The 24,173-nt window shown below is 37.8% G+C and overlaps 1 protein-coding gene across 4 annotated transcripts in view; it reads left to right on the plus strand.

Moving 5' to 3' along the window:
* The window catches only part of UHRF2 (ubiquitin like with PHD and ring finger domains 2), a 92,897-nt gene that overhangs the window by 33,164 nt on the left and 35,560 nt on the right, over positions 1 to 24,173 (plus strand). For all 4 annotated transcript variants that reach the window (XM_062017166.1, XM_062017167.1, XM_062017168.1 and 1 more), the window contains exons 4-5: positions 4,158 to 4,376; positions 23,044 to 23,153. In XM_062017166.1, coding sequence (XP_061873150.1) covers positions 4,158 to 4,376; positions 23,044 to 23,153 — 329 coding nt within the window. The remainder of the gene's footprint in view (positions 1 to 4,157; positions 4,377 to 23,043; positions 23,154 to 24,173) is intronic.

Raw genomic sequence — 24,173 nt, forward strand, 5'->3', positions numbered from 1 at the left:
TGGTATTCATGAAACTGTTAGATTATGCTTACTCTTATGATGTCTACTTTTTTAATATTAGGTGCAGAGTGTTATGAAAAACATGGAAAACCAAGAAAATACCTACAATTGTTTTAAAGTTTAAAGGTTGAATTGTGTCATATAGTCTTCATATCAACTGTACCAAACTTACTCTAATCTAATTAGAACACTGCTATGAAAATGTTTCTGTTTTCTTTTGAGGGTCAACTTAGGATTTTAAAACTAACTCAATAAATAACAAAACGCTGTCAGTAAACATTAATGTCTAACAGTAGTCCTTATTGTAGCTTGCTGGAGTGGATTTTTCACCTTATTCTTGAGGTAGTAAAGATCATAATTGTTCTCTTTATGCTTTGGTGATTCCATGCCTTCCCACATTGTGATTCTATATTTAAATATTACTTTTCTATGTTTAACAGATTAGGTTTTAAGTTAAAGTAGGATTTTTACAAATCACATGTCTAACTTGAGTAAAACAAATGTGGAGGTAGTTGCATTTTCTTAACGTGAGTGTGGGTTCTTCCCATGCTTAGGTAAACTGTGACATTAGATGTGTTTGAGGGCAGAAGTTATATATATTATACTATTACTTAGTATAATAAGGAATAGTGGTACTGTGCTTAACATACGCAGTGTGACTTTGATTTTTGAGCCTAATTAAAAAGCTTGTGACAAATACTGTTTCTGCTGTTCCTTCTGGGGTATCAGTTATGGACAAATGTGAATAGTTAAATATCTGCTAGTATTCACCCATACCCATAAAAAGGTATTTGTATGTGTGAAGGCACAGCAGCAAAACATACAATGTTTGGAACCTGATACAAAAGAAAGGTGAATTTTAACATGGGAAATTCCACTTTTTTTTGTAAGCTGTCATCTTCTAAAGTTTCTGAGCTTAAGTTTCTGAACAGCTAATAAGAGGAAAAATTCACTTGGTGAAGACTCTGCCTTCCTTTTTTTTCTTTGGAAAGCAGTTAGTTTCTTTCTGTTTGTAAAAGGAGACATTGGGGCTATCTTCTAGTAAGTGATTTTGTTCTGGTCATGCTGATAAGCAGTCTTCTTTGTTTTGGATTCTTTCATCAGATACTTATAAGAACAGAGGTGGAGTCATTGCTAACAATGACAGTCTTTGAAGTTCCTCAGCAGTACAGGAGGAAAGATTCTGTTCTGAGTTGTAAAAGGGTGGGGAAGATGACACAAATCTGAATTTGGGATAAAAATATTTTGTAATCATTAAGTAAATACATTTGTCCAAAGGTCTCCCAGGAAAAACAGAACCTGAAGACATTCTGTTTCTACAAGAGAATAGGTTTTTCAGATGGAAAAAATGCTACGAATGTTAACTGTTGCAAGTCACACCTTTTTTTTTTTTTTAATTATACCAGAACTTTTAAAATGTGTATTCGTTACTTTTACAGTCCCACTGATCTTATATGTACTTCTCAATTATTTCACTGTATACATAAATTACGTCTATTTTTAATCTATCTTTAGTTTCCTGGTGTTTAAACCTTATTTTGGTTTCAGAGTTCAAGTAAATGGATTCTTCATTTACTGTGTGCTATGTACTGTCTTCTCCAAGCTTTAGGAAGGGTTTATTTTAAGATGATTGGAACGAACTAGTAGCTCAAACATAGCTTTCTTAAGCTTTCAGTAGCCTGTTGTACTATAACACGATGTCATCGTTTAGGTTCTCAATAAAACAGACATTATCTCCATAGTTGCTTTTTGCTTTGTCTTATTACTTGTAGATGAATGTCTTATGCTTTTTGTGGATATTACAGTTACAGTGTTCGTGATTATTCATAGGAGAATGTTCGTTTTTCGTAGCAGAGTTGTTTAATAGTTCTTTTAAGGGAAAGGTGCACTACATAAAAATAAAAAAAAAAGCAGATGTTAATGTTTTGGTATGCATTCAATTTGGAAACAAAACCAAGTACAAAAAACCTGGGAACTGTGAAAGATTACATCATATGAGACTGATATGCATCATGACTCGATCCCAAGCACCTATCATGGTATCATATGTCATGCAGATTTTTATAATTAGAATCTGAAAATGTTGAGGAAGAAACACTCTTTGGATTTAACTTTTGTAAGTAGTTAAGGATAAGGTTTTTTACTTGTCCATTGATGTGTTGGTACATCAACTTTTAAACTGTTGTGGTTCATGTTTCTTTAAATAAACAAAAAAGTTGATTATACAAAGGGTTTAAGGTGGTTGTGATGTTAAACCAAAAAGTTAACAACTCAAATCTTACTAGCTTGCTTGCTTTAATTGGGATTTTGGTTGTATTGATCTCAAATACCACAAATACCCACAAATTTAATGCACACTCTAGATAGTTGCATGGTAGAGGACAGAGGAAAGCCTGGAGATAGAATGTCAAGTCTAGCTTACCTGCTTCTCGCTGCTCCCACCACCTGTTAGATTTATTAGAAGGCATAACCCAAAGCAGAATGAACTTGCTTAAAATGAAATCTCTCCAGATATATTAGTGGGCTTCCAATCGACTGTTTAGGAGTAGACTTTCAGAAGTTTTAGTATCTGTGTAGCAGTGTGGTAAGTTAAAATGTGTGGTTTCCCTAAGTGTTTGAAATGATCTTGCTCACTACAGGGAGGCATGCTTATACTTTTAGGAGTAGGAGTAGGATTTTGCTATTAAGATGTAACAGTGCTGTTTGCTAAAGGTGTTTTACCTATAGAGCATGAGTGCTCTTGCTAATAACTGTATGATGGAAGTGTAATTTAAGATATATTGTCCTCATCAATACCTTTTAATAGCACTTGTTATAGGCAGTAGATTTACTTTCATTTTCTCTGTTAAATTTGTACTGACTTCATCTAGTATTAGTTAAATGATGGAAGATTCTGTATTTGCTTACACACAGTATTACAATGGTACTTTACCATTTTAGTCTACTGTCTTTTTACTGCTTGTAACAGACCAGCTATTTTCTGCAAGCAATATTTTCATCATGTCCATATTGTGCTGCTTTTCCAGCACATGTGCAAACTATACAGGCCCTACTATCATTGAATATGCCTTATACAGAGGATTTAAGGGAGTTGTGGTGTTAAACTGAAGTTAACATATCAAATCTCAATAGCTTGCTTGCTTTCACTGGAGTTTTAGTTGTAGTACTATCAAATACCACTTTCTTAATTCTGCTTAATGAGTCTTTTTCAACTGGAAAAGGAATTGAAGCACCTGAGAAATTATTCGTTACTCTTTGGTTTTGTACATGTACTGTGATGGCATACACTAACACAGGAGGAAGGAAGCAATCTCTTATAAACCGTGGCGTTTTTTGGGTAATGCTGTGTAAAAAGTCATGAAGTTTCAGTGAAAAATAAATCAACCAAAATTTCTTAATTGTGATTTAGTGAACTATCAATTTATTTTAATACTACATTCCTTACTACATACATGTAAGTATGTTGTCAAGAGAAGCAATGATTCCCACATCTGTCTTTTTACTTTTTTTTTTTTACTTTGTAATCTGAAAGGAGAAACATTTTCAGTTTGTTAGTTCACATATCTCCGTGAGAGTCTTAGTTCTGTTTCTCAGTATATTTTGTGGGTAGGCTTTTTTTTTTTTTTTAAATGGTGCATGGAATGTGGACTTGAACTATATTCACTACATGAGTTTGGTATGCTGTGGTTGTAGAGTCAGAGAGACATCCTAAAAGTGTCATTACTGAGGTTAGTGGAAATGGACCAAATAAATGAAAGCACAACTATATTAGAAATGTGCTAAATTGAAAAACCTAGTTTCAATTGTCTTTACTGTTTAACTTTAACTAGAATATTGACTTTACTGGGAATAAACTGGAGCCACGTGTGTGCCAAAACCTTGAATTTGATTACATTCTAATAAAAATACTTACTTTTTTTTGAGAGAGAAAACTCCATGGGAGCTACTTTTTCCATCTGAGATGAGTCAAATTCCCGGTCTGTGTTTAGATGAAAACTAAACTTTCAAAAGGATATTAGATCAGATGGTTATACTAAGTTTCCTATATGTCAAAAGCCAATTTAAATTGTTATAGTTCTGAAAAATATTGTCTGTGACTTATTTCTTACCGTTAGAGGAGTCATAATCATTACTGTTGTTGATTTTTAATTTTCAAGGTACCCAGAGAATGGCATAGTAGAAATGGACACCAGTAATCTTCGACCCCGAGCAAGAACCATTCTGAAGTGGAGTGAACTGAAAGTGGGTGATGTGGTGATGGTTAACTACAATGTTGAGACTCCAGAAGAAAGAGGATTTTGGTTTGATGCAGAAATTACCTCTTTGAGAGAAATCTCAAGGACTAACAAAGAGGTTCATGCTAAAATTCTTCTGGGGTAAGATTTATTTGACCAACTCATAAAATCTCTACATATCATATAAAATATATTTGCTTGGTTTTTTTTTTGTCTACTAGTCATCACTAGGTTGAAATTAATGTGATGCTTTGATTCCACAGCTGAGACATGGAGTTACAGTCAGAATTTTTACGTTTCCTGAGACTGCTTGAGACAACTGAGGTTTCACATATTATCTGTGGTTCAAATTGATCAGACAATGGTTTTACTTAAGTTCGTTTATATATTATATATTTACATCTTCAGTTCTATTAAAACTTGCAAAATCTGTTCTCAGTAATTTTTGAGATAATTGGGAACTCCTAGGTCTCACAGACTATTAGTCAAGACTGATATTTTTAAGTAAGTCTCTGAACTGCCTAATTGAATTTTTAAAGAATAAAATGTTTATGCAGGTATTACAGTCTCTAATAATCACAGTGTGGAACCACAGGATCTGGGAATTATGAATGTTCCTGTGGCAGAACTCACCTGACTATCTTTGCTTTGTTTTCCTATTTAATTTAAAAACTTATGTTGGGAGTGAAACTGATTATAAAATTAAACTGGAAGTGAAATTTCTTTTTATGTAAGAAATGACTGATTTAATGTTGCCATGTCTCACATTTACTCAATGAGTGGTACCATTTTTTCTGGGAGTATATTCCTTTAAATGAATTTTTCACATATTAGTGTAGTTGTCTTTATGAGAAAGGAGATTTGTAGAAAGGCTTCTATGACATGGTTCATTGCAAGAGATACACAGATTTTTATCAGTTGCAATTCAATATTTTGTGTAAAAGTCAAAGGCAGCCAATGCATACCCCCACCCCCATCCTCAAGCCAAACCAACAAAACTTGACATCCCTCCACCCCCTCCTAAAAACCCACCCCAAACATACATGAGTACTAGGAAACAGGAAAGATACTGACTTGGTAAATCCTACAAGTAAAGTTTCATGGATTATTATAATTCTAGAATAGCAGAAGTTTTACTAGCTGATCTCAGTGCATTACGGCAGTCTTGTATCTAGCAGAGCAGGCGTTTCAAGGGTTTTTTTAGACAAAGCAAAACACCCAAACCCTTCAAATGTTAAGAAAGAGGAAACTGATGAGGTAGTTTGAGTTACCATCTTGCAAGGGGGAAGAGAGTAAGAAATGGAAGTCAATATAAAGACTTAATTGTAATGCATTTAATATTTGTATGACATTTGGTAAACCGGAGATGGAGTTCATGATCTTCTATAAACAGAACTGTCCAGATACCACTTTGCATGAAGTTTAGATATCTGTTGATAACATTTATTTAAAGCTGTTCTCTGCATGGATTTTCTCAGTTTTTCCCATTTATAAAAAGAAGATAATCAAAATATCAATGTCTAATAAAAACTTCTGTTCATGCTGATTGGAACTCTGTAGGATAGTAATTTTTTAATCTTAATAAGCTGCTAATTATGCTTCAAATTTGAGATAATTTTGGATACCATGAGTACTCTAGTGAGTGCCAGGAGATTCGATTTAATATTGACATTTTCTATCCTCTGAAAGGAGTTGGAGGGGAAAAAAGGCACAGCTGACAAATACCTTATTCTAAGGTGGTGAACATAAGTCCATTTTTCAAATGGAATCTTATTTCGTCCTGACTAACAATTCAGACTTCCTTGTTCATAGATTATATATACAGTAATCACCTAATTTGGAGAAAGTAAGATTGTCTGAGCCCTGACATTTCTGAAATTTACCAAGGAATAATTCATTGTCACCTGTGCTACCAAAGTCATTCTTCTCAATTAGCAGTAAAAGTACAAGATAAGTCTGCTAATACTCATAGACTTGTGTAAGGAACATGCTGCGACAGGAATCGCTTTACACTTCAGGTATGTTGTTTTGTAAAATAAAAACTAATCTCTTAATGTTTCAGTGTTTATTAATATGTATTAATATACATGAGAATATATAATACGTAGCAGAAAATATATTTATAAAAATTAGTTTTAAATTACATTTTTCTTATTATACAATGTTAGTCTATAGTAATATATGAATAGTCCACAAATTGATGTTATTGATACTATATCATGAGTTCTCACCATAATGTTAGCATTATTTAATTGTTTTAAATAAAGGCAAAATCTATTTTATATGTTTAATTGAGTATAGGTTTGTGACTAATTGATGCTATGTTAATGACAAATTATTTGTGTACTACTTAAGAACAACCTTACTGGGCATTAAACTGAAATTTGTAATTGCAGGATGTTTAAACCTATCTGAACTGGACTTAGAGTGACAGATACAAATATTAGGGAAAGAGCAATGCTTTGAACATGGAATGTACAGGAGCCCGGAAATGGTTCAGAATGGTCCCTCTGTGTGTTGTACTTCTGTATTATTTTAACTAAAGTTGCAGGGTGTACCTCTGTTTCTGAACATACTCTACAGGAATATCTTCTGTTTCACAGTACAATTACTTGTAATCCAGAGTAATATGATTTGTATTCTTTGCACTTTAAATGCTTGTTCCTGGTGGCTAGTTGTGAGGAAAACTGTTCACAATTTATTTTAATTTTGGAGGTGCTTGACATGATTAAAATCACCACATCAAATCAAGCCAAAGTAGTTCAAATGGCGGTTTGTGTTTTCTGATTCCTAGACCTCAAGATAAACAACATCTGTTCTACTTTTCCTCAGTCAGCCTTTGAAAGTTTAACAAGAACCAACACTTGCATTTTGTTTAAGCCTTTGGAGTTATGCAAGAATATCCAAGTTCTGATTACTTTGCAGATTTTATACCTCTTTGATTAAGTGAATATTTAATCAATTTGAAGTCTTTACCCAAGCAGTAATAGGAAGTATTAGAAAGTAATAGGAAGAGTCTCAAATTTTCAGTTTTGTATTTGTTATCTTTTGTGTGAATCTTACTGCTCCATAAAATGAGTGATTATTTTCAGATAAATCTAATTTTTTAATGTTTAAGATCTAAAGCTTATGTTCCTCATACAAATGCAATTTCTGCTATTTTTTTCTTGCCTGTTTTTTTTTTTGGTTGGACACATTCCTGTTTATCTTCTGAGGCTCTTTTTATTCATGTCTAGCATATTTTTGTTCTCAGAAGGCAGTGTGATGTTCTTACAGTGTCTTTATGCTGTCTGTATGGATTTTGCTTTTAGCTGCTCCTTTTGCTTCTTTTGGACAAGTTTTTCCATTTATTTTTAAGTTCTGAATTTTCAAGTCTTATATAGTATTTGTTTTTATAGCTTTGCAAAGGTACAGAATTTAAAACAAATTACAGACTAATCAACTAGCAGAAAAACAAGTCTAGCTGATAGAAAAAATAGATATTGGCAGTCATATTTTGTTTTAGAAAAGTAACAGTACCATACTTCCTCTCAGTATTTATTGTGATAATCAATGTGTCACAGTTATTGTTGTCATACTTTGCTGGGGCCCAATAGTGTAGTTCTCATACTGTGTTTCTTCTTTAGGCCTGAAATTTCTATCTACTGATGTTTGTGGGCTTTTGTGGTGTAACTTTCTACACAAAATAATTTCTTGATTTATTTTAATGTAGCATCTTTGATTGTTGCTGATTGATCTGGGAAGATGTTGTTTTGCGGATATGTGGAATACTGACAATATTTGCTTTAAGCCATTTTTTTACATAGCTTTCATCAGGTGTCAGCAGGTATCCTGATAATTATTTTAATTACGGAAGAACTTACCTGTAGCTTTCTTGCACATATATAAAAATGTCATTTTTTCTAGGCAACAAAACTTCTGAAAGGGTGAATTTGTGTCTTCCTCTTTCCTCTTCTCCTTATGACTTCAGTGGAGCCGGTCATCTCCTTTGAAGAAGAGACCTCCTTTTGGCTCAACCCAACAGTTTTAAATCAAAATAGATTCTGATTGGCCAAGAAGCCTGCTGGGATTTTTCGTGGTGATTCTGTAGAGATAATACCTAGAATTTCTTAAGCACTTAAACACTGCTTTTCCCTAATCTCTTGTTGTGGTTTGGCCCAGCTAGCACAGCAGCACCACAACAGTCTCTCGCTCGGTGCCCCCATTCACCCCCACCCTTGTTAGGATGGCGGAGGCCCCAGTGAAATGGGAGTAAAAAGATAAGCAAGGTTGTTGTGGATTAAGACAGGGGCAGGGAGGGCTCACTGCCAATTATGGTTCTGGGCAAAACAGACTCCAGTACTCAACTTGGAGAGGAAAGTAGGAAAGTTTATTCTACAAGAAACAGAACAGAATACAAGCAAAAAAAAAATGGAGTAGGATGATGAGAAAATTACAACCAGCAGTTTAAGATCTCCCTCCCCCATCCCTCCTTTCTTCCCGGGCCCAGCTCACTGCTCCCGATATCTCTACCTCCTCCCCCCCTCAACGGCTCAGGGGGGCAGGGAATGGGGGATGTGGTCAGTCTCTCACAGATGGGCTCTGCTGCTTCTGTCTTCTCAGATGAGGACGACTCCTGGCATTCTTCCCCTGCTCCAACACGGGGTTCCTCCCCCGGGACACAGTCCTTAACGAACTTCTCTGGTGTGGGTTGTTCCCAAGAGCTACAACTTCTGCCAATACAGGGTCCCTCACACGGGACACAGTCCTTGGTGAATCTCAGGTGTGGATTCTTTGCGACAGTTGCAGTTTCTGCAGTTGCAGGGTCCCTCTCTCGGGACAAGGCCTCTTCTGGGCATAAGTTGAATGAGCTGCTTTGTTGTGGATTCCTCTCCACAGTTACAGCTGTAGATATTGGGACCCTTCCTTGGGACACGGCCTGCTCCGGCCACAGTGATAAAGGGTCCCTCCTTCGGGACATAGCCTCTTCTGTCCATAGTTTTAAAGAAGAAGATCAATGCCCCTGGCTTGGGATCTGCAGTGAAGTGGTTGGGTGGCCCCCACAGGACATGGCCTCCTCTGGCCAATGTCGCTGTCCCTGGCTTGGAGCCTTTAATGAAGTGACTCACTGCCTCTGGTCCAGGGCCAGCTTTAGCAAAATGAGTCTCTGCCCCTGATGCGGGCTCATTATCAAAATGAGTCTCTACCACCGTTGTGGGGTCTTTAAAGAAATGAAAATAAATCTCAGCTTCACCAGTTCTCTCCATAGAATGCAGGGGAGTCTCTGCTCCAGCACACCTCCTCCTCTCTTTCATCACTGACCTTGGAGTCCGCATGGTTGTTTCTCTCACTGTTCCTACTCCTTGTACCACCACCAGCCAGAAGGAAAAGAAGGGGCAGGAGAACGAAGAAGATGGAGGAAGATGGAGGAAGAAACCTCCTCTTCCAGCTTCTTAAAAAGTGATCGTGGAGGCGTCTAATTGGCTCAGCCCCAGAAGTGGGTCTGGCTCAGAGCTGGGGAGAGTTGTGAGCAACTTCTTACAGGAGCCATCTTTACAGCCTCTTCCCCCTTACCAGAAAAGGCTATCATGTCAAACCATGACATCTCTACAGCTAGAGATGGCGTTTTCTGTGATACACAGCCTTAGGTAATAATCTCTTCATTCTTACAATAATTACTTTTCATGACAGGAAGAGTATTTTGGGTCCCACTTAATTATTCTGTTGGGCAAAAGAACTCTTTGAATTGGGGATTGTATGTGTGAAAAGAATTATCTGTTTGAACATAAGAAGTGAAGTTTGCTGGGAATCAAACTGTTAATTTTTAAATTCCATATTGGGTTTTTGATCTTGCTTCAGTTGTTATTTCATTCCTGAGGCAAAACTCAGGAGTGAAAAGATATAATGGATGTGAGAACAGAATATTTTAGGAGACTTAAATAGCGTGCAGTACCTCTTCCTATTTAAAAAAAGAGCAATCTGGAGTGCAGGACAAACTGCCCAGAAGCTATTGAAACACACTGTCAGCTACTGAGAATAGGTAAAGGTTGGTGTCCAGGATGTGTTGTTTCAGTCAAGTATGAGAGACAGAAGAACCATATCTGACTGAGGATAGTTCATGAAGAGATTGTGAACACAGTGAATTCTTTAATCGCTTGCTGTAGTAATTGTCGTCACTACCAAGGTTGTAATTGAGGTGTAGTACCTTGGTTCAGCACCAGTGAAATCAAAACTAGCAAGTTCAGAAAGAACTGAGGGTACGTTTTGAAGAATATTTGGCTGACTTGCTATTATAGATACCTTTTTCATGTTTCATTTTTCTTTCCTTTCTCATGGGACAAAAAATTCTGTTCTACAAACCTTCCTTAAATAGTTCTGATGGTGAGATTCTACACCGATCATAGCTGTTTTCCTGCCTTAAAGAGGAAAAATATGCAGGAGGTTCCCTTGTGCAGAGAGAAGTGGAAAGATTACAGTTTTAAGGTTGCTTACCTGTACTTATTCCTCATGCATGGAAGAAATTTTTTATCTTGTGGTACTTCCTTATTCCTGATTCTTAGAGAGCATACTTGATTGACTATTTCAGTTTGGTTTCCAAAAATGGAGGGAAGGTAGGCCTAAGTGCTGGTAATTAATTTTGAGTCTTTTGGACTGCAAATATTTTGGGATTTGTCTTGAAATTTTAAAATTTGAGTTGCAAAACAAGTCTACCTTACTAGACAGTGTTATCTCCAACTTAAGAGCTTCTCAGACCTGCTGATGAAAGGATAAGACTTTGGAAGATTAATCCTCTGAAGGGAAAGGAGCAAGCAAATCCTATGATTCAAAACCTGGTTAATTGGTCAGCTTGGTGAGTAAAGCATTGGTGGTAAAGTGATGTTATTACCCATGCTTAAGGAAGGTATGAGCATGTGCATAGAAAGCCAAGGGTGTGGGGTGGTGGGAACAAGAGGGATCTTGATACTGGTAGAAGAGGGGTACCCATCTCAAGTGCGTGTATGCAAATGCTTAAAGCATGGCAAACAAGCAGGAGGAGCTAGTTCTGTATAAAGCCACAGAACTATGACATTGTTGATAGAGTGGAGACACAGTGGCGCAAATCACCTGAGTGGAGTGAGAGATGGATGGATAAAAACTTCTCAGGAAAGGCAAAGGTAAAACAAGGAGGACTGCCAGGACGTGAATAAGTTTGAATGTAGGGGGCTCTTCAGTGGGATGACAACAGTCTGGCTGCGAGCTTGTGGATAAGGATGGGAGGAGGCCAGAAAGGATGAACTCTCTGGCAGTAGTTCAGCCAGTCAGAGTGAGGAAGAGGAGAAAGCCTTCTTTGATAGAAGTCTCTAAATCACAGGCACTGATTTTCTTGGCATCCACAAGCAGAATAAGACTCTGTGTGTTAATGCCAGCAAACAACTGTAAAGTGTAAAGGAGTTCAGCTGTCAGCACAGCTGACAGATGCTTAAGGACAGCCTCCTCCAAATGCAAAGATGGTTCATCCTGAGACTCAAGAAACTGGTAGCTGTACTGTGAGACTGTCAAGGCTGAACAAGAGACTTATGGCTTAGCTGCAATGCAGAATGTCAGTGTGTAAGAGTTGGAACTGGGCAGTGTAAAAAGAAGGAAACTTGAACATATAATAGTGTTACAAGAATCAAAGCTCATGTAGAGTTGCCACTTGTAAGAGACATGAAGGGCAATGCAGAGAGCTTTTACCACGGCTTTGGCAGTGGAAGGCTGAACAAGGAAAATATGGGATCTGTCAATGACAGAGACAAATGGCAGATTCCATCTTCTTTGCCTTCACTGACAAAGTAACTCTACTAGCACTGCCTAGTGAAAGCATTGAAGGAGAGTCTTCAGCAGTGAATAAGTTAAGGAGTACTTGCAAGAAGGGAACTAGTGGATGCTGTAGTGATATTCCTCTGTACTAGAGTAGCTGTACAGAGGTCTGTAACAACTGGAGAAGGGCAGATATTGGAGCCATCTTCAAAGAAGGCCAGTCAGCCTTAGTTCAGTCTGAGGAAAAACATGGGATGGTCCTCTTGGAAGTGGTGGTCATGTGAAGATGATTTGGAATAGACATGGTAGATTTTTTTCCAAGAGCAAATCATGCTTTACAAACTTATCTGCCTTCTATGATAGAATGGCTAGCTCTGTGGTCAAGAGGTGAGCAGCTGATAGAACTTACTTCACCTTGTGGCAGGTCTTTTGTCTGTGTCTTGTAATTATAGAACCATAGTCATAGAATGGTAGGGGTTGGCAGGGACCTCTAAAGATCATCTCATCTGCTCAAGCAGGTCCTGTGCCAGTTAGAATGCTGTGATCTGTGAGGGTGAGCAACCAGATGGGCTTAAAAAAACTCCTCAAATTGAATGATCAGGCTCAGAAAATATTGCTTCATGAGTTTTTCACTACATGGAAAGCAGTTAACAAGCAGGAAACTGTAGGTGTGTATCCTGGAACCTGTACTTTTTCAGTATCTTCAACAGCGTAGCATTTGCACTCTGACCGAGATTGCAGAAACACCAAATTGATGAAAACTCAAGGATAGTACTGTCAAAGGGACCTGAACAGGCAGGGAGAATGGGCTGACAGGACCCTAGTGAAGTTCAGCAAGGGCAAGTGCAGAGTTTTCTTGCACCTGGGAAGACAGAGCCCCCAGCAGCAATACTGGCTGAAAAGTAGCTCTGAGCAGGACCTGTGGGTCTTAGTAGGCACCAACATGAGCCAACAGTCTGTAATCAAGACTAACAGTATTTAGGTTGTATGAAAGAAGTATAATCAGAAGACTAGGGAAAGTAATTTGTTTCCCTTCAGTAAGCACTAATTAGGCTACATCCACACACCCCCACAGCCCCCACACACCTCAATGCTTGAAAGAGAGATGCATAAACTAAACTGAGTTCAGCAAAGGGTTGCTGAGGTGCTTTGAGGAGCACAGTGGTACCTGGCAGGCAAACCAGCGATGATGAACATAGATTGTGACAAGAGTGGTACTTGAAAGGTACTAAAGCATTAATTGCTTTAACAAAAAAACCCCAGCAGTATAAGTACCAAGTGTTAACATTTTGAATATTTTGGGTTTCATAACCATTTCATAATTTCTGTAAGATAAAAGTATCTTTTGAAGGTGAAAAATGAATTGACTTGGATCTAGAGGTTTTGCTTCGTTTTCACGGTGCGTAAAGTACATCTTCAATATTCGTAATACTGTCTTTTCTCTAATAAACATGCAGACTTAGAACCATAGAATCTTTTGACTTGCTTTGTAAGGGGTGATTTTTTAGAAGTGTTTTGAAGCTTAGTTTGTTCCCACTGAAGAAAGGAATTCCAAACAGAAGAGGAAGAAAAGAAAACATACTTAAGTGCAAAAAGGCAAAAAATGTGGGAGGGAAAAAAAAAGTTAGCACAATATTAGGAAAAGCATTATGAAAAGGAAGGAGTAGTGTTGAAATATATGTATAAATATTAGAGAAACACTGAGGCAAGAAAGGAGCTCTGGAGACTGCTAAAGCAGGGTCAGCTATAGCAGATAGTCTAGGACTATGTCCAGTTGGGTTTGGTATATCTTTATAGGGAGACACTCAAAAACCTCTCTGGACAATCACTGTAAAAAAGCTGTGTGGACAGAGGGAATTTCTTGTGTTTCTGCTTATGCCTGTTACTTCTTGTCCTGGTAATAGGCACTAGTGAGAGGCTCCCTGTTCTTGTGCATGGGCAAGACCCTGTCACACACAAGCCTTCTCTGCTAAACACCTCCATGTCAAAGATGTTCCAGTCTCTTGAGTTGTTTTTGTAGCCTTTTTCTAAAACCACTCCTGTAAGCCCATGTCTGTCTTACCCTGGGGAGCCCAGACCTGGCCTCACTGGTGCTGAGTAGTGAGGAATGTTAACCTTTCCCTTCTGGCAGTGCTGCTCTTAACAGAGTCCCAGAGGCTGTTGCCCTTCTTTGCATGCAAGGACACATTGCTGGTTTGCAGTCAGCTTGTTTATGTGTTCCTCAAGGTCTTCTCTACCAAGGCGTTTTCCAGCCACTCAGTATGTTTTGGTGCATGGGACAATTCCTGTGTTCAGGAACTTGTATTTCTCTTTGTTAAGCATAATGAAATTCCTATCCCTCCAACTTGCCAGGCCACTGTGGAGGGTGGCATATGCATCTGATATTGGTGGCAACTCTTGGTTTTGTCTCATCTGTGAACTTGCTGGGAGTCCACTCCATTCCTATTTTTAAGGTCATTAATGAGAATTGTAAACAGTACTGGCCCCAAGGCCAAGCCCTAGGGTGCTACGTACTTGCTTCCACCTGCACTTTGTGCCATTGGTAACAATCCTGTGGATTTATCCAGTTGTCAGTTCTCCTTAACTGTGCACTTACTTTAACCCATTTGTTGTTAGTTTATATGTGAGAATGTGGTGGAAAACGGTATTGAAAACCTTACTAAGGTGGTCATGAGCGTCTCCTTTCCTTTTGTCATCTTCCAAGCAAGTCACCTCATTGTAGAAGACAGGGTGGTTTTAATATAATTTCTCCTTTATAACTCCATAATTCCTGATCACTTTCTTCTCCTCACATCTGGAAGTTATTTACAGGATTATTTGCTCTGTCACCTTCCCAAGGATTGAGTTGAGGCTGACCAGTCTATCAGCACATCTTTCTTCCTTAAAATAGGAGTGACATTTGCTTCTGAAGAGTTCTCAAAAAGGTGTCCCAGTTGTCATGACCTTTCAAATGTGACTGAAAATAGCCTTGTCCAGGCATCAGGCAGCTCCCCCAGTGCTCATGGTTGCAACCTGTTAGGCCTCGTATGCTTATCTATGTCTGGTTTAAGTATCACAGCCTAGTACTCCTCCACTGATGCTAAGTCTTCCGTGCTCCAGACATTCCCTCTGGTCTCAAATGCCTGGGTTTCCTAAGTATTTGTCTTACTGGTGAACACTGAGGCAAATAAGATGCTGAGCACCTTGGCCTTTCTTTTGTTTATTGTCATAAGGGGCCCTGCTATATTTGGCAGTGAGCCCAAATTTTCTTTGGTTTTCCTTTCCTTTTTTTTATAGTTCTAGAATCCTTCCGTCATGTTTCTTGCCACATTCAACCAGCTTGACTTTCCCAGCCCTGTGCCTACAGAATTGAACAAGAGCTCCATCCTCCCCTCTGGAGGAGCTGTCTCTGCTTCCGCCTCTTACACTCTCTTTATGTCTGAAAGCCTTGCTCATCCTTGCAAGCTTTCTGGTGCCTTTTATTTCCTGCATATGTGACAGATCTTTCTTGAGTTTGGAGGATGTAATCCATGAATATCAACCAGCTGTAATAGACCCTTCTTTCTAGAGTTGTGACCTGTTGGATTTTTCACAGAATCACAGAATGGTAGAAGTTAGATGGGACCTCTAAAGATCATCCAATCCTCCTACTCAAGCAGGTCCACCTACATCAGCTTGCACAAGAACGTGTCCAGGCAGGTTTTGAAAACGTCCAGAGGAGACTCCACAATCTCCATGGGCAGCCTGTGCCAGGGTGCCCTCAGTCTCACAGGAAAGATTTTTCTTAAGTGGAACTTTTTCTGTTACAGCTTTTGTCCATTACTCCTTGTCCTGTCACTGGACACTACAGAAAAAAGTGTCACCCTATCCCCTTGACATACACCTTTCAAGTACTTGCAAGTATTATTGAATTTCTTCCTCAGTCTCCTCTGGACTAAACAGCCTCAGTTCCTGCAGCCTTTCCTCATGTGAAAGATGCGTCAGCCACCTCATCATCTTGGTGGCCCTACACTGGACTCTCTGCAGAAGTTCCCTGCCCCTCTTCAGCTGAGGAGCCCAGAACTGGACACAGGACTCCATATGAGGCCTCACCAGGGCAGAGTAGAGGGGAAGCAGAACCTCCCTCAACCTGCTGGCCACAGTCTTCTTGATGCATCCCAGGATGCCATTGGCCTTCTTGGCCATGAGGGCACATTGATGGCTCATGTTCAGTTTTTTATCAACCAGGACTCACAGATCCCTCTCTCCAGCAGGTGAATCCCCAGCCTGTACTGGTGCATGGGGTTGTTCCTTCCCAGATGAGATCCCACAGATCCCACAACCTTCTGGGGAATCAGCCAGTCCTCCCAGTTTGGTGTTGAGAACTTGGCTGAGGGTACACGCTATCCCCTCATCCAAGTCATTGAAGATGTTGTATAAGAGTGGGTCCAGAACCAAACCTTGTGGAACTCCACTGGCCACAGGCCTCCAATTCAATTCTGTGCCATTCATCGCCACCCTCTGGGCTCTGTCATTCAGCCAGCTCTCCATCCACCTCACTGTCCCCTCATCCAAGCCACACTGCCTGAGCTTTCTGATGAGGATGTTATGGGAGACAGTGTCAAAAGCCTTGCTGAAGTCAAAGTAGATGACACCTGCTGCTCTCCCCTCATCTGGCCAGCCAGTCTTGCCATCATAGAAGGCTCTGAGGTTGGTCAAGCAGGATTTCCCCTTAGTGAATCCATGTGGACTCCCCCGATAACAATTTTTACTTCATGTGTTTTGATATGGCATACAGGATGAGCTCTTCCATCACCTTTCCAGGGATGGAGGTGAGGCTGACCAGCCTGTAGTTTCCTGGATCTTCCTTCCAAGCAGATCTCTGAAGAGATTACACTCTCTTATCTTGTTTTGCTTTTTATCTTCCTCTCTTCTCTGAGGATGAACGCCATCATCTCATCATCATTGCAGCCAAACTACCCTGGTTTTAATGTCCCATGATTAGTTCTCCTTAGTTTATATCAGGTTTATATTTGAGAGGTATCCCAAATGTTTCCATGATCCCAGTGAGGGATTTGTAGGTGTGGGAATTGGGGGGTGTGTGTTTGATTTGTTTTTAAGAGCCTTAACAATTCATGTTAGATTATAATATTTTTGATAGCATAGTCTTCAAGATATCCTAGGAATATTTTTTTTTACTTTTTAATCTTAGCACTGTATTGAATTGTAGAATCATAGAATCATTTTAGTTGGAAAAGACCTTTAAGGTCATTGAGTCCAAGCACTAACCTGACACTGCCAAGCCCAAGACTAAACCATGTCCCTCAGTACCTCATCTACACATTATCCTAAATATCTCAAGGGATGGGGCCTCCACCACCTACCTGGGCGGCCCGTGCAAAAGTCTAGCAAACCCACTTAGTGAAAACATTCTTCCTCATCTCCAATACAAACCTTCCCTGGTGCAACTTCAGGCCATTTCCTCTTGTCCATTCAATTTTTACTGAGAAGAGACTGACCCTCACCTTCCTACTGCCTCCTTATAGAGAATGATCATGTCTCCCCTCATCTTCCACTTCTCCAGATGAATCAACTCTAGCTCTCTCAGCAAATCCTCATCAAACCTTTTTTCCAGACCCTTCACCAGATCCATTGCCTGTCTCTAGATATGCTCCAGTACCTCAATGTCTTTATTGCAGGGAGGGGCCCAAAACTGAACACTATTGGAGGTGCAGCCTCACCCACCAGTGGCAACTACAAAGGGACAATCACATCATTGGTCCTGCTGGTCACTATTGCTGATACGAGGCCAGGATGCCATTGGCCTTCTTGTCTACCTAGGCACACTACTGGCTCATGGTCACATGGCTGTCAATTAACATCCCCAGGTCCTCCGGGCAGCTTTCTGGCCACTGTGCCCTAACCTGTAGTGATGCATGGTGGTGTTGTGATCCAAGTGCAGGATCCAGCACTATTACTATATATAGTAGTAAAATCTTTGCATAGTTGAAAAGTTGTCTGTGGTGTTATGGTTGTTCCTGCAATAAAAATAAAGTTGAGTTAAAAGCACAGCTAGTGCTGTCCCATTTTGTAACTGTGTGTTTCTACATTCACAATAAACTAAATGGATGTGGAATATTCTGGAAAAAACCTGCAGTCATGTTTGGGGAGGGTTGTAACTGGATTATGGGTGTGTTTTGTTTTGGCCTTTGTTTCATTATTTGTAGGCAATGTGTTTTTGCAGTTTGTTGGAACTACAGTTTAGCCTAAGTTACAGCTAGTGTTTAAAAGGAAAGCAACCAGTAGTAATTTTCACATCACAATGTTGTGTATCAGACTGAGATACTTTTCCATTTGATATCTCTTGAAATATGCATTTGGTTACATGTATTTGCTTTAATTTCAAAACATTCTTTTCGCCAATAGGGACTTAAAGCAAATATATTGAACAGAACATCACAACATAGTTGAGTTTTTTGTGAGTAGATTTCTGTAGAGATTTGTTATAGTAGCACATATTTAATTGTCTAGCCTATGATTTTAACATTTGTAACTTGGTGTTTTTATAATAGAAAACATTGTTTGTGAGTGCAGTTCAAGAACATAATTTATCTTGTTTCAAAGGCAAAAATGTTTTAAAAATATAGTCCTCACTTTAAAAAGTGTATTTTGAGTAACTCAGGATACAAGTTCATGCAGCTAGTAAATGTGAAAGCATAAAGTGTAAAGATGCAATGAGATGCTGTTATTAAATACACTAGACATGAACTCTATAGTGGTTCAACCACTTCTAAAGGCTTGATAGTCAAAGTTCTTCCAAGAATTTTGAATAGCAATACTGAAAAGATTGTTTGCATATTTCCAAAGAAGTTTTCCAGCTGTTTGATGCATGAGAAAATAATGAGTTGCTGGCTGAAAGCCTTGCAAAAGCAAAATAAATGTTAGTCGATCATCAATGGAATGCAGACAAAGTAGTGCATATAGAAAGACGGATACTCAGACTGACATTAAGTTCTGTTCTGTTTTGATTTTTATATTATTTGTTTTTTAAGACACTTAGAGAGCACAGACAACCTTCTATTCTGTTAGATTTTATTCTGATAGTGACTATTTTTCTGCTGACCCTTTGACAGTAACCATAGAAGCTGACAAATGAACTTGTTGTCGATGGTAGTCATGACTCAGTATGAGTCAAGTTTTGCTCTTATGAGGCCTAAAGAGAAATTAAGTTATTAGATGCTTTTCATTAAAATTCTTTGTGTGAATTTAAGCTTTGTGTATATTTTTTAATAGTAATTTTCCCCTGTTTTCATTCAGCCTTTTTTTTTTTTTTTTAATTCTATGCATGTTGAAGTATTTTTCTTCTAATTTCAATCTGGTAAAATGATAAAATTAGAAAATTCCAGATAGAGACCTGGCAATTTTAACTGAATCTCCCAGACTATGAGGACTGATAAGAGTTTTCATGATGTGGTAATTGTCATTTAGCTGCTTTTTTTTTTCTTCTTTATTTTTTCTTGAGAGTTGACCTTTGAAATAATCCAGGTTAAGTCCCAGTTGTCATACTTCTAGTCATCTGTGGTTATATATGTCTAGACTATTTTGCAACCTGAAGATTTAAGAAAATGAAAGTCTGTGTTTGGGAAAAGTACAGATATAAGAAGACTCAGCTGAGGGTTTCTATCTGGCTATGGCTAACCTATCTAAAAGGAAAGCTTGTATTGGGAATTCTGTTCTATTGAAAGGTCTGACTTTGTTTTGGGATTTAATTTCTTTGAAGGAGGAGTTAGTATACTTAGACAAATGCAGTCCTGGTTACTATGCATGGTGTATATTTTTGATATGGTAAGGAAGAAAAGAAAGGTGATATTCCTTGTGTATTGACAAAATAATATAATGACAATTTGATTAGATAACCATAGATTTTAAGATTAATTATATGTAGCTTGATCATTATTTATACTATTGTATGTATAATTTGACAGAAGAATGAGTTGTTGAAGAATAAGTATCTGAGCAGAGATTTTTAGTATTGGTAAGGCTTACCTATTTATTATTAGCTATCATTTGTCACAATGGTAGCTGATCATCCTCTGCAGTTACAGGTAGTTATAAGTATGCAGCTGTGATGTTTGTTGAAACATACTGGCTTTGTAAAGTTATCTGATAATACTTCCTTTCTCCTAACGTAATTCATAGCAGAAAATAAAATGTTTTCTCTGGTTTAAATATTGGGTGTCTTTTAGGAAAAGCTTAGTCTGAAAGTTATTTTCTGAGTGCCCTTATCCCAAAGGAAAATTACAGATGTCCAAAAGAGAAGGAATGTCAAAGATGTGATACAGAAATTATTCATTCCATCTTTTTTTTCCGTTCCATCTAGATAAGGGAATAGCATTACTTATGTCAATAGGATTCCAGTGCTATGAGAGAAAAGCGTGCTTTTGTCAGTTTTTACCTCCGTGCACTTGGATTACCATTTTTTTCATTTTGAGAGATCTGTGATTTTTTGAGAAAACAATGAGATAATCATGGTAGTAAAAATGTTAATAAAACTAATTACATAGTTTAAATTGGCACCAGTGGAATATGGTCCTAATAAATATTCTTTTGAGCCTCAGGTTTGGCTTGCTTCCCTAAGATATGGACTGCAATAACATAAGTGTCTGTAGATTTGTGGATACAGCTTTACTATGTTTTGCCACCTTCCTTCTTGTCGAAAGATTGTATATGGAGAATTACATTGGATGAAAAGCGCTTTTTTTTTCTTGTAACAACTACTTTATAATTTTTTTCAAGAAAACGCTGTAAAAAGGGAAGTAAATTAAAGTAAAACAGTTCTAAATGGTAAGGGGTTGTAGAGAAAATGTTGCAAGTTTTCCTAGATGTAGTTTTGTTTACAACAAAAACAGTGTTTTAGACTACTCACACATTGAAAATCTGCAAGATGCAAAATTTGGGGTAAAATATACTCTGCAAATATGCTGAAATATGTCTGAGGTGCACTGGATTTTGAGAACATCTCTGTGTTCCATGGCATGGGTAAAACCATCTTTGTAGGTACTACATTGACACTCACTATTGTTTAAGATTATAACTTAATAAATTGTGCTTCATATTTGCCGTAGAAGCACATGTATCCAACCATATCCAACATATAATTCAACTTCTATGACTATTTTGACTTTTCAATACAGATCTGCTTAAAGTATTATTTTTAATTTTTTTTTGTTTTGCTTTGTAAGCCTGCAGGTATACAAACTGATGCTTGCATTATTATACTCAGGTAAAAGAAGTCATAATTCCGTGTTTTGGTTTTAAAGTTACTACTTTCAGTTATATTGTAAATAAGTCCTAGAGATTAGGCAGACAAGTAGTGGTATAACTAGGGAAATTCCTAACCTAACTAGATTTATAGCACTAAAGAGTGTCTGGAGATTTATTTTATTAAATAACTTTGTCCTGGACAACAGTCTACAGTATGGCAATATTTAGCCTTTATATTCAGAGTTATTTGTTTTCATTATTTCCCTGCTTCTGAACAGACACTTGTGATAGCGCAGTACATTTCAACTTTGCTTAGCAGAAATCTTGCATAACCTCCAAATACTGAACAGTAATCAATAAAAGTGTTTGGTTTTTCATTCATAGTAAAGCCTTCAAATAACTGTATAATCTTCATTAACTTTGAATTAGCTTAACTATTACTACTTCTCTAATATTATGCCCAGCACATTTAATGTCAAAATAGGAAATAAGAGAAATCTACTTTATTTTATGTGCTACAGGGTACTTACTGGTCATCTTAAGTACAAACATCAGCGTCCTGGTAAAATAGTGAACATCATAGTCTTAATAGTTCAAGCTACGATTTTTGTGGTCTGTAGTCCTTTAGTTGCTAGTATACATTTAGACTTTGAAGTATTTTTCTGAAACTAAAACAGGGACTGTGGCAGTGCAAGAGAATTAAATTAACTTTTGAAGAAGTTCCACGAACTCAGACCTCCTTCAGATTTTAAAGGTTTTTTTTTAATGTCTATATCTCACCCTGCAAGAAATAAAGCTCTCCAGCTGGTAAATGTCTTTCTCTTGTGTCAAACTGCTGACTTCTGAAATGAGTAATGGCATGTGTGGCTCAATGAAATCAGTGAGACTATGTTCAGTTATGAATACATCCAATACAGGTTATATTTAAAATTCTTGCTTAGTTCTAGATTAGGTAGTAAATTGAAAATGGTAAAACAGGCAGTCAAAGAAGGCACAATGTTGTCCTGAAAAGGATAGAAGAAAAGGGAGTGGTTTAAAACTGTTGATGTAGTTATGGCCTTTTCTTCCTAGATACATTTACATTTGATTTAGAATTTTAGTAAATACAAAGACAAGATTCCAATAAGAAGAAGTGAAAACCCTACATTTAATATTTCCTAATCCTTCTCTAGAAATCTTTCAGCATTAGAATTGTGGAGTCATGGAATATTTGTTACTTGCCACTGAAAGTGAACAGCTTTTGGACTGAAGCCTGACATTAACAGGACTACTCACAGTACATAATTCAGATTGTATATGTCTTTGCAGGATTGTATTTTCAGTTTAAAAACCATTTATGAGTCATAGAAGGGCTTCTGAAACTTTCTGTTATGTTTTTTACTCTGAGTTCCAAGTAATGTCCATTATTGTGTCTTATAAATAATGTTTCTGGATAATTTCTGACACTATACTTTTATAATAATGTTTGACATGCTATGTTCAAGAGGATATGATTTTCTCTAGCCTGCTGTGTTCAGCCAAAAAAACATTTTGAGGTTTTAGAAGTATAATTACAAACTTATGTATGGTTGTTGATAAGGATGTATTCAGCTGACACGTAGTCTGAGGGTAATGCAGCAGTTTTTTTTTCTTAGTGACTTTTAAGTATGTTTTCTTGTTGTCTTGTAAGTTACAGTGCTAGACTGTGTGTGAATTGAAATAAAGTATCCTATCAGTGCTGAAAAAGAGATGCTAGTTAGCTTTATCTTATTGCTTAGGCTTCATAAAGTACAGAATGTAGGTTTGAGGAACTAAGTTGAATGTTCTTTTTATTCTTTTTGTTTTTCAGAGGCCCAGAAGACACAATAAATGATTGTAAAATCCTTTTTATAGAGGAAATGTACAAGATTGAAAAGCCAGGAGCCTATCCATTGACATTTGGAGATGGAGATTTCAAAAGTATGCACTTCTAAAAATTATTTGAATAGAAGCAAAACCGAATTACATTTCTTTAGAAAACTAGAAAGATCATCATCAGGAGGTAATACTAATTGGTTTGTACGTTCAGGAAAGTAATAACATCCTTTCAGGTAGCTGTAGAGGGTGATCATGTCTCCTCTCAGCCTCTTCTTCTCCAGACTAAACAATCCCAGTTCCTTTAGCCACTCCTCATAAGACTTGTTCTCTGGACCACTAGCTTCGTTGCCTGTCTCTGGACACACTGCAGCACCTTAATGTCTTTATTGCAAGTGAGGAAACCAAAACGGAACATAGCAATCGAGGTGTGGCCTCACCATTCTGTACTTTCTGACATTCTCACCATTCTGACAGCCATTGCCACTTTCATTGTTTCAAAGTCAAGCTCTTTATTTTCATTCACAGCTCTTTCCATCTTATTTGTAACCTCTCATTAAACTACGCTTATGTTGATGTCTGTGCAGAGATTTACACCTTTCTGTATGTTTTGTTTTGTTCTGCTCCTGGTCCTATCTTTATTAGTTTCAGGATATTGTTTACAAACCTTCATAAGTAAACAGAGAACAACAGTCTTTAAAATGTAACTCTGTACATGTAATTAATCTGACAATTTAGCCTTACTTTGTTTTTTTTCCTAATTGGTCTTTTTCCTGAAGCCAGCTTTCTCACCACACTGCCTTTTTCCTTTCTGCTTGTGTGGTTCTCCTATTTTGGTAAGTGCACATGAGTTGAGCTGTATGCAGTATACCCTTTACCTCTGGATTGTACCTCAGGGATGGTGTTGTGATGATACGAGTGATGCTCATGGGAGGATGTAAAGAAACAGGGAGTGCACATACAAAGACACACACAGGCAATATAGTACAATCAGCAAGGTTGACTTGAAGCCACCCCTTGCTTGCCCTCCACTTCCTTATGTATGCTGTCTCCTCCCATGTGATTACCCAGGGCTCAATTGATTAAGCTGCAGCACCTGTTTCTGATAATTGGAAGTGGTTTGCC

This window comes from Colius striatus, chromosome Z, assembly GCF_028858725.1.
Source record: "Colius striatus isolate bColStr4 chromosome Z, bColStr4.1.hap1, whole genome shotgun sequence".
In the NCBI taxonomy this organism is placed as follows: Eukaryota; Metazoa; Chordata; class Aves; order Coliiformes; family Coliidae; genus Colius; species Colius striatus.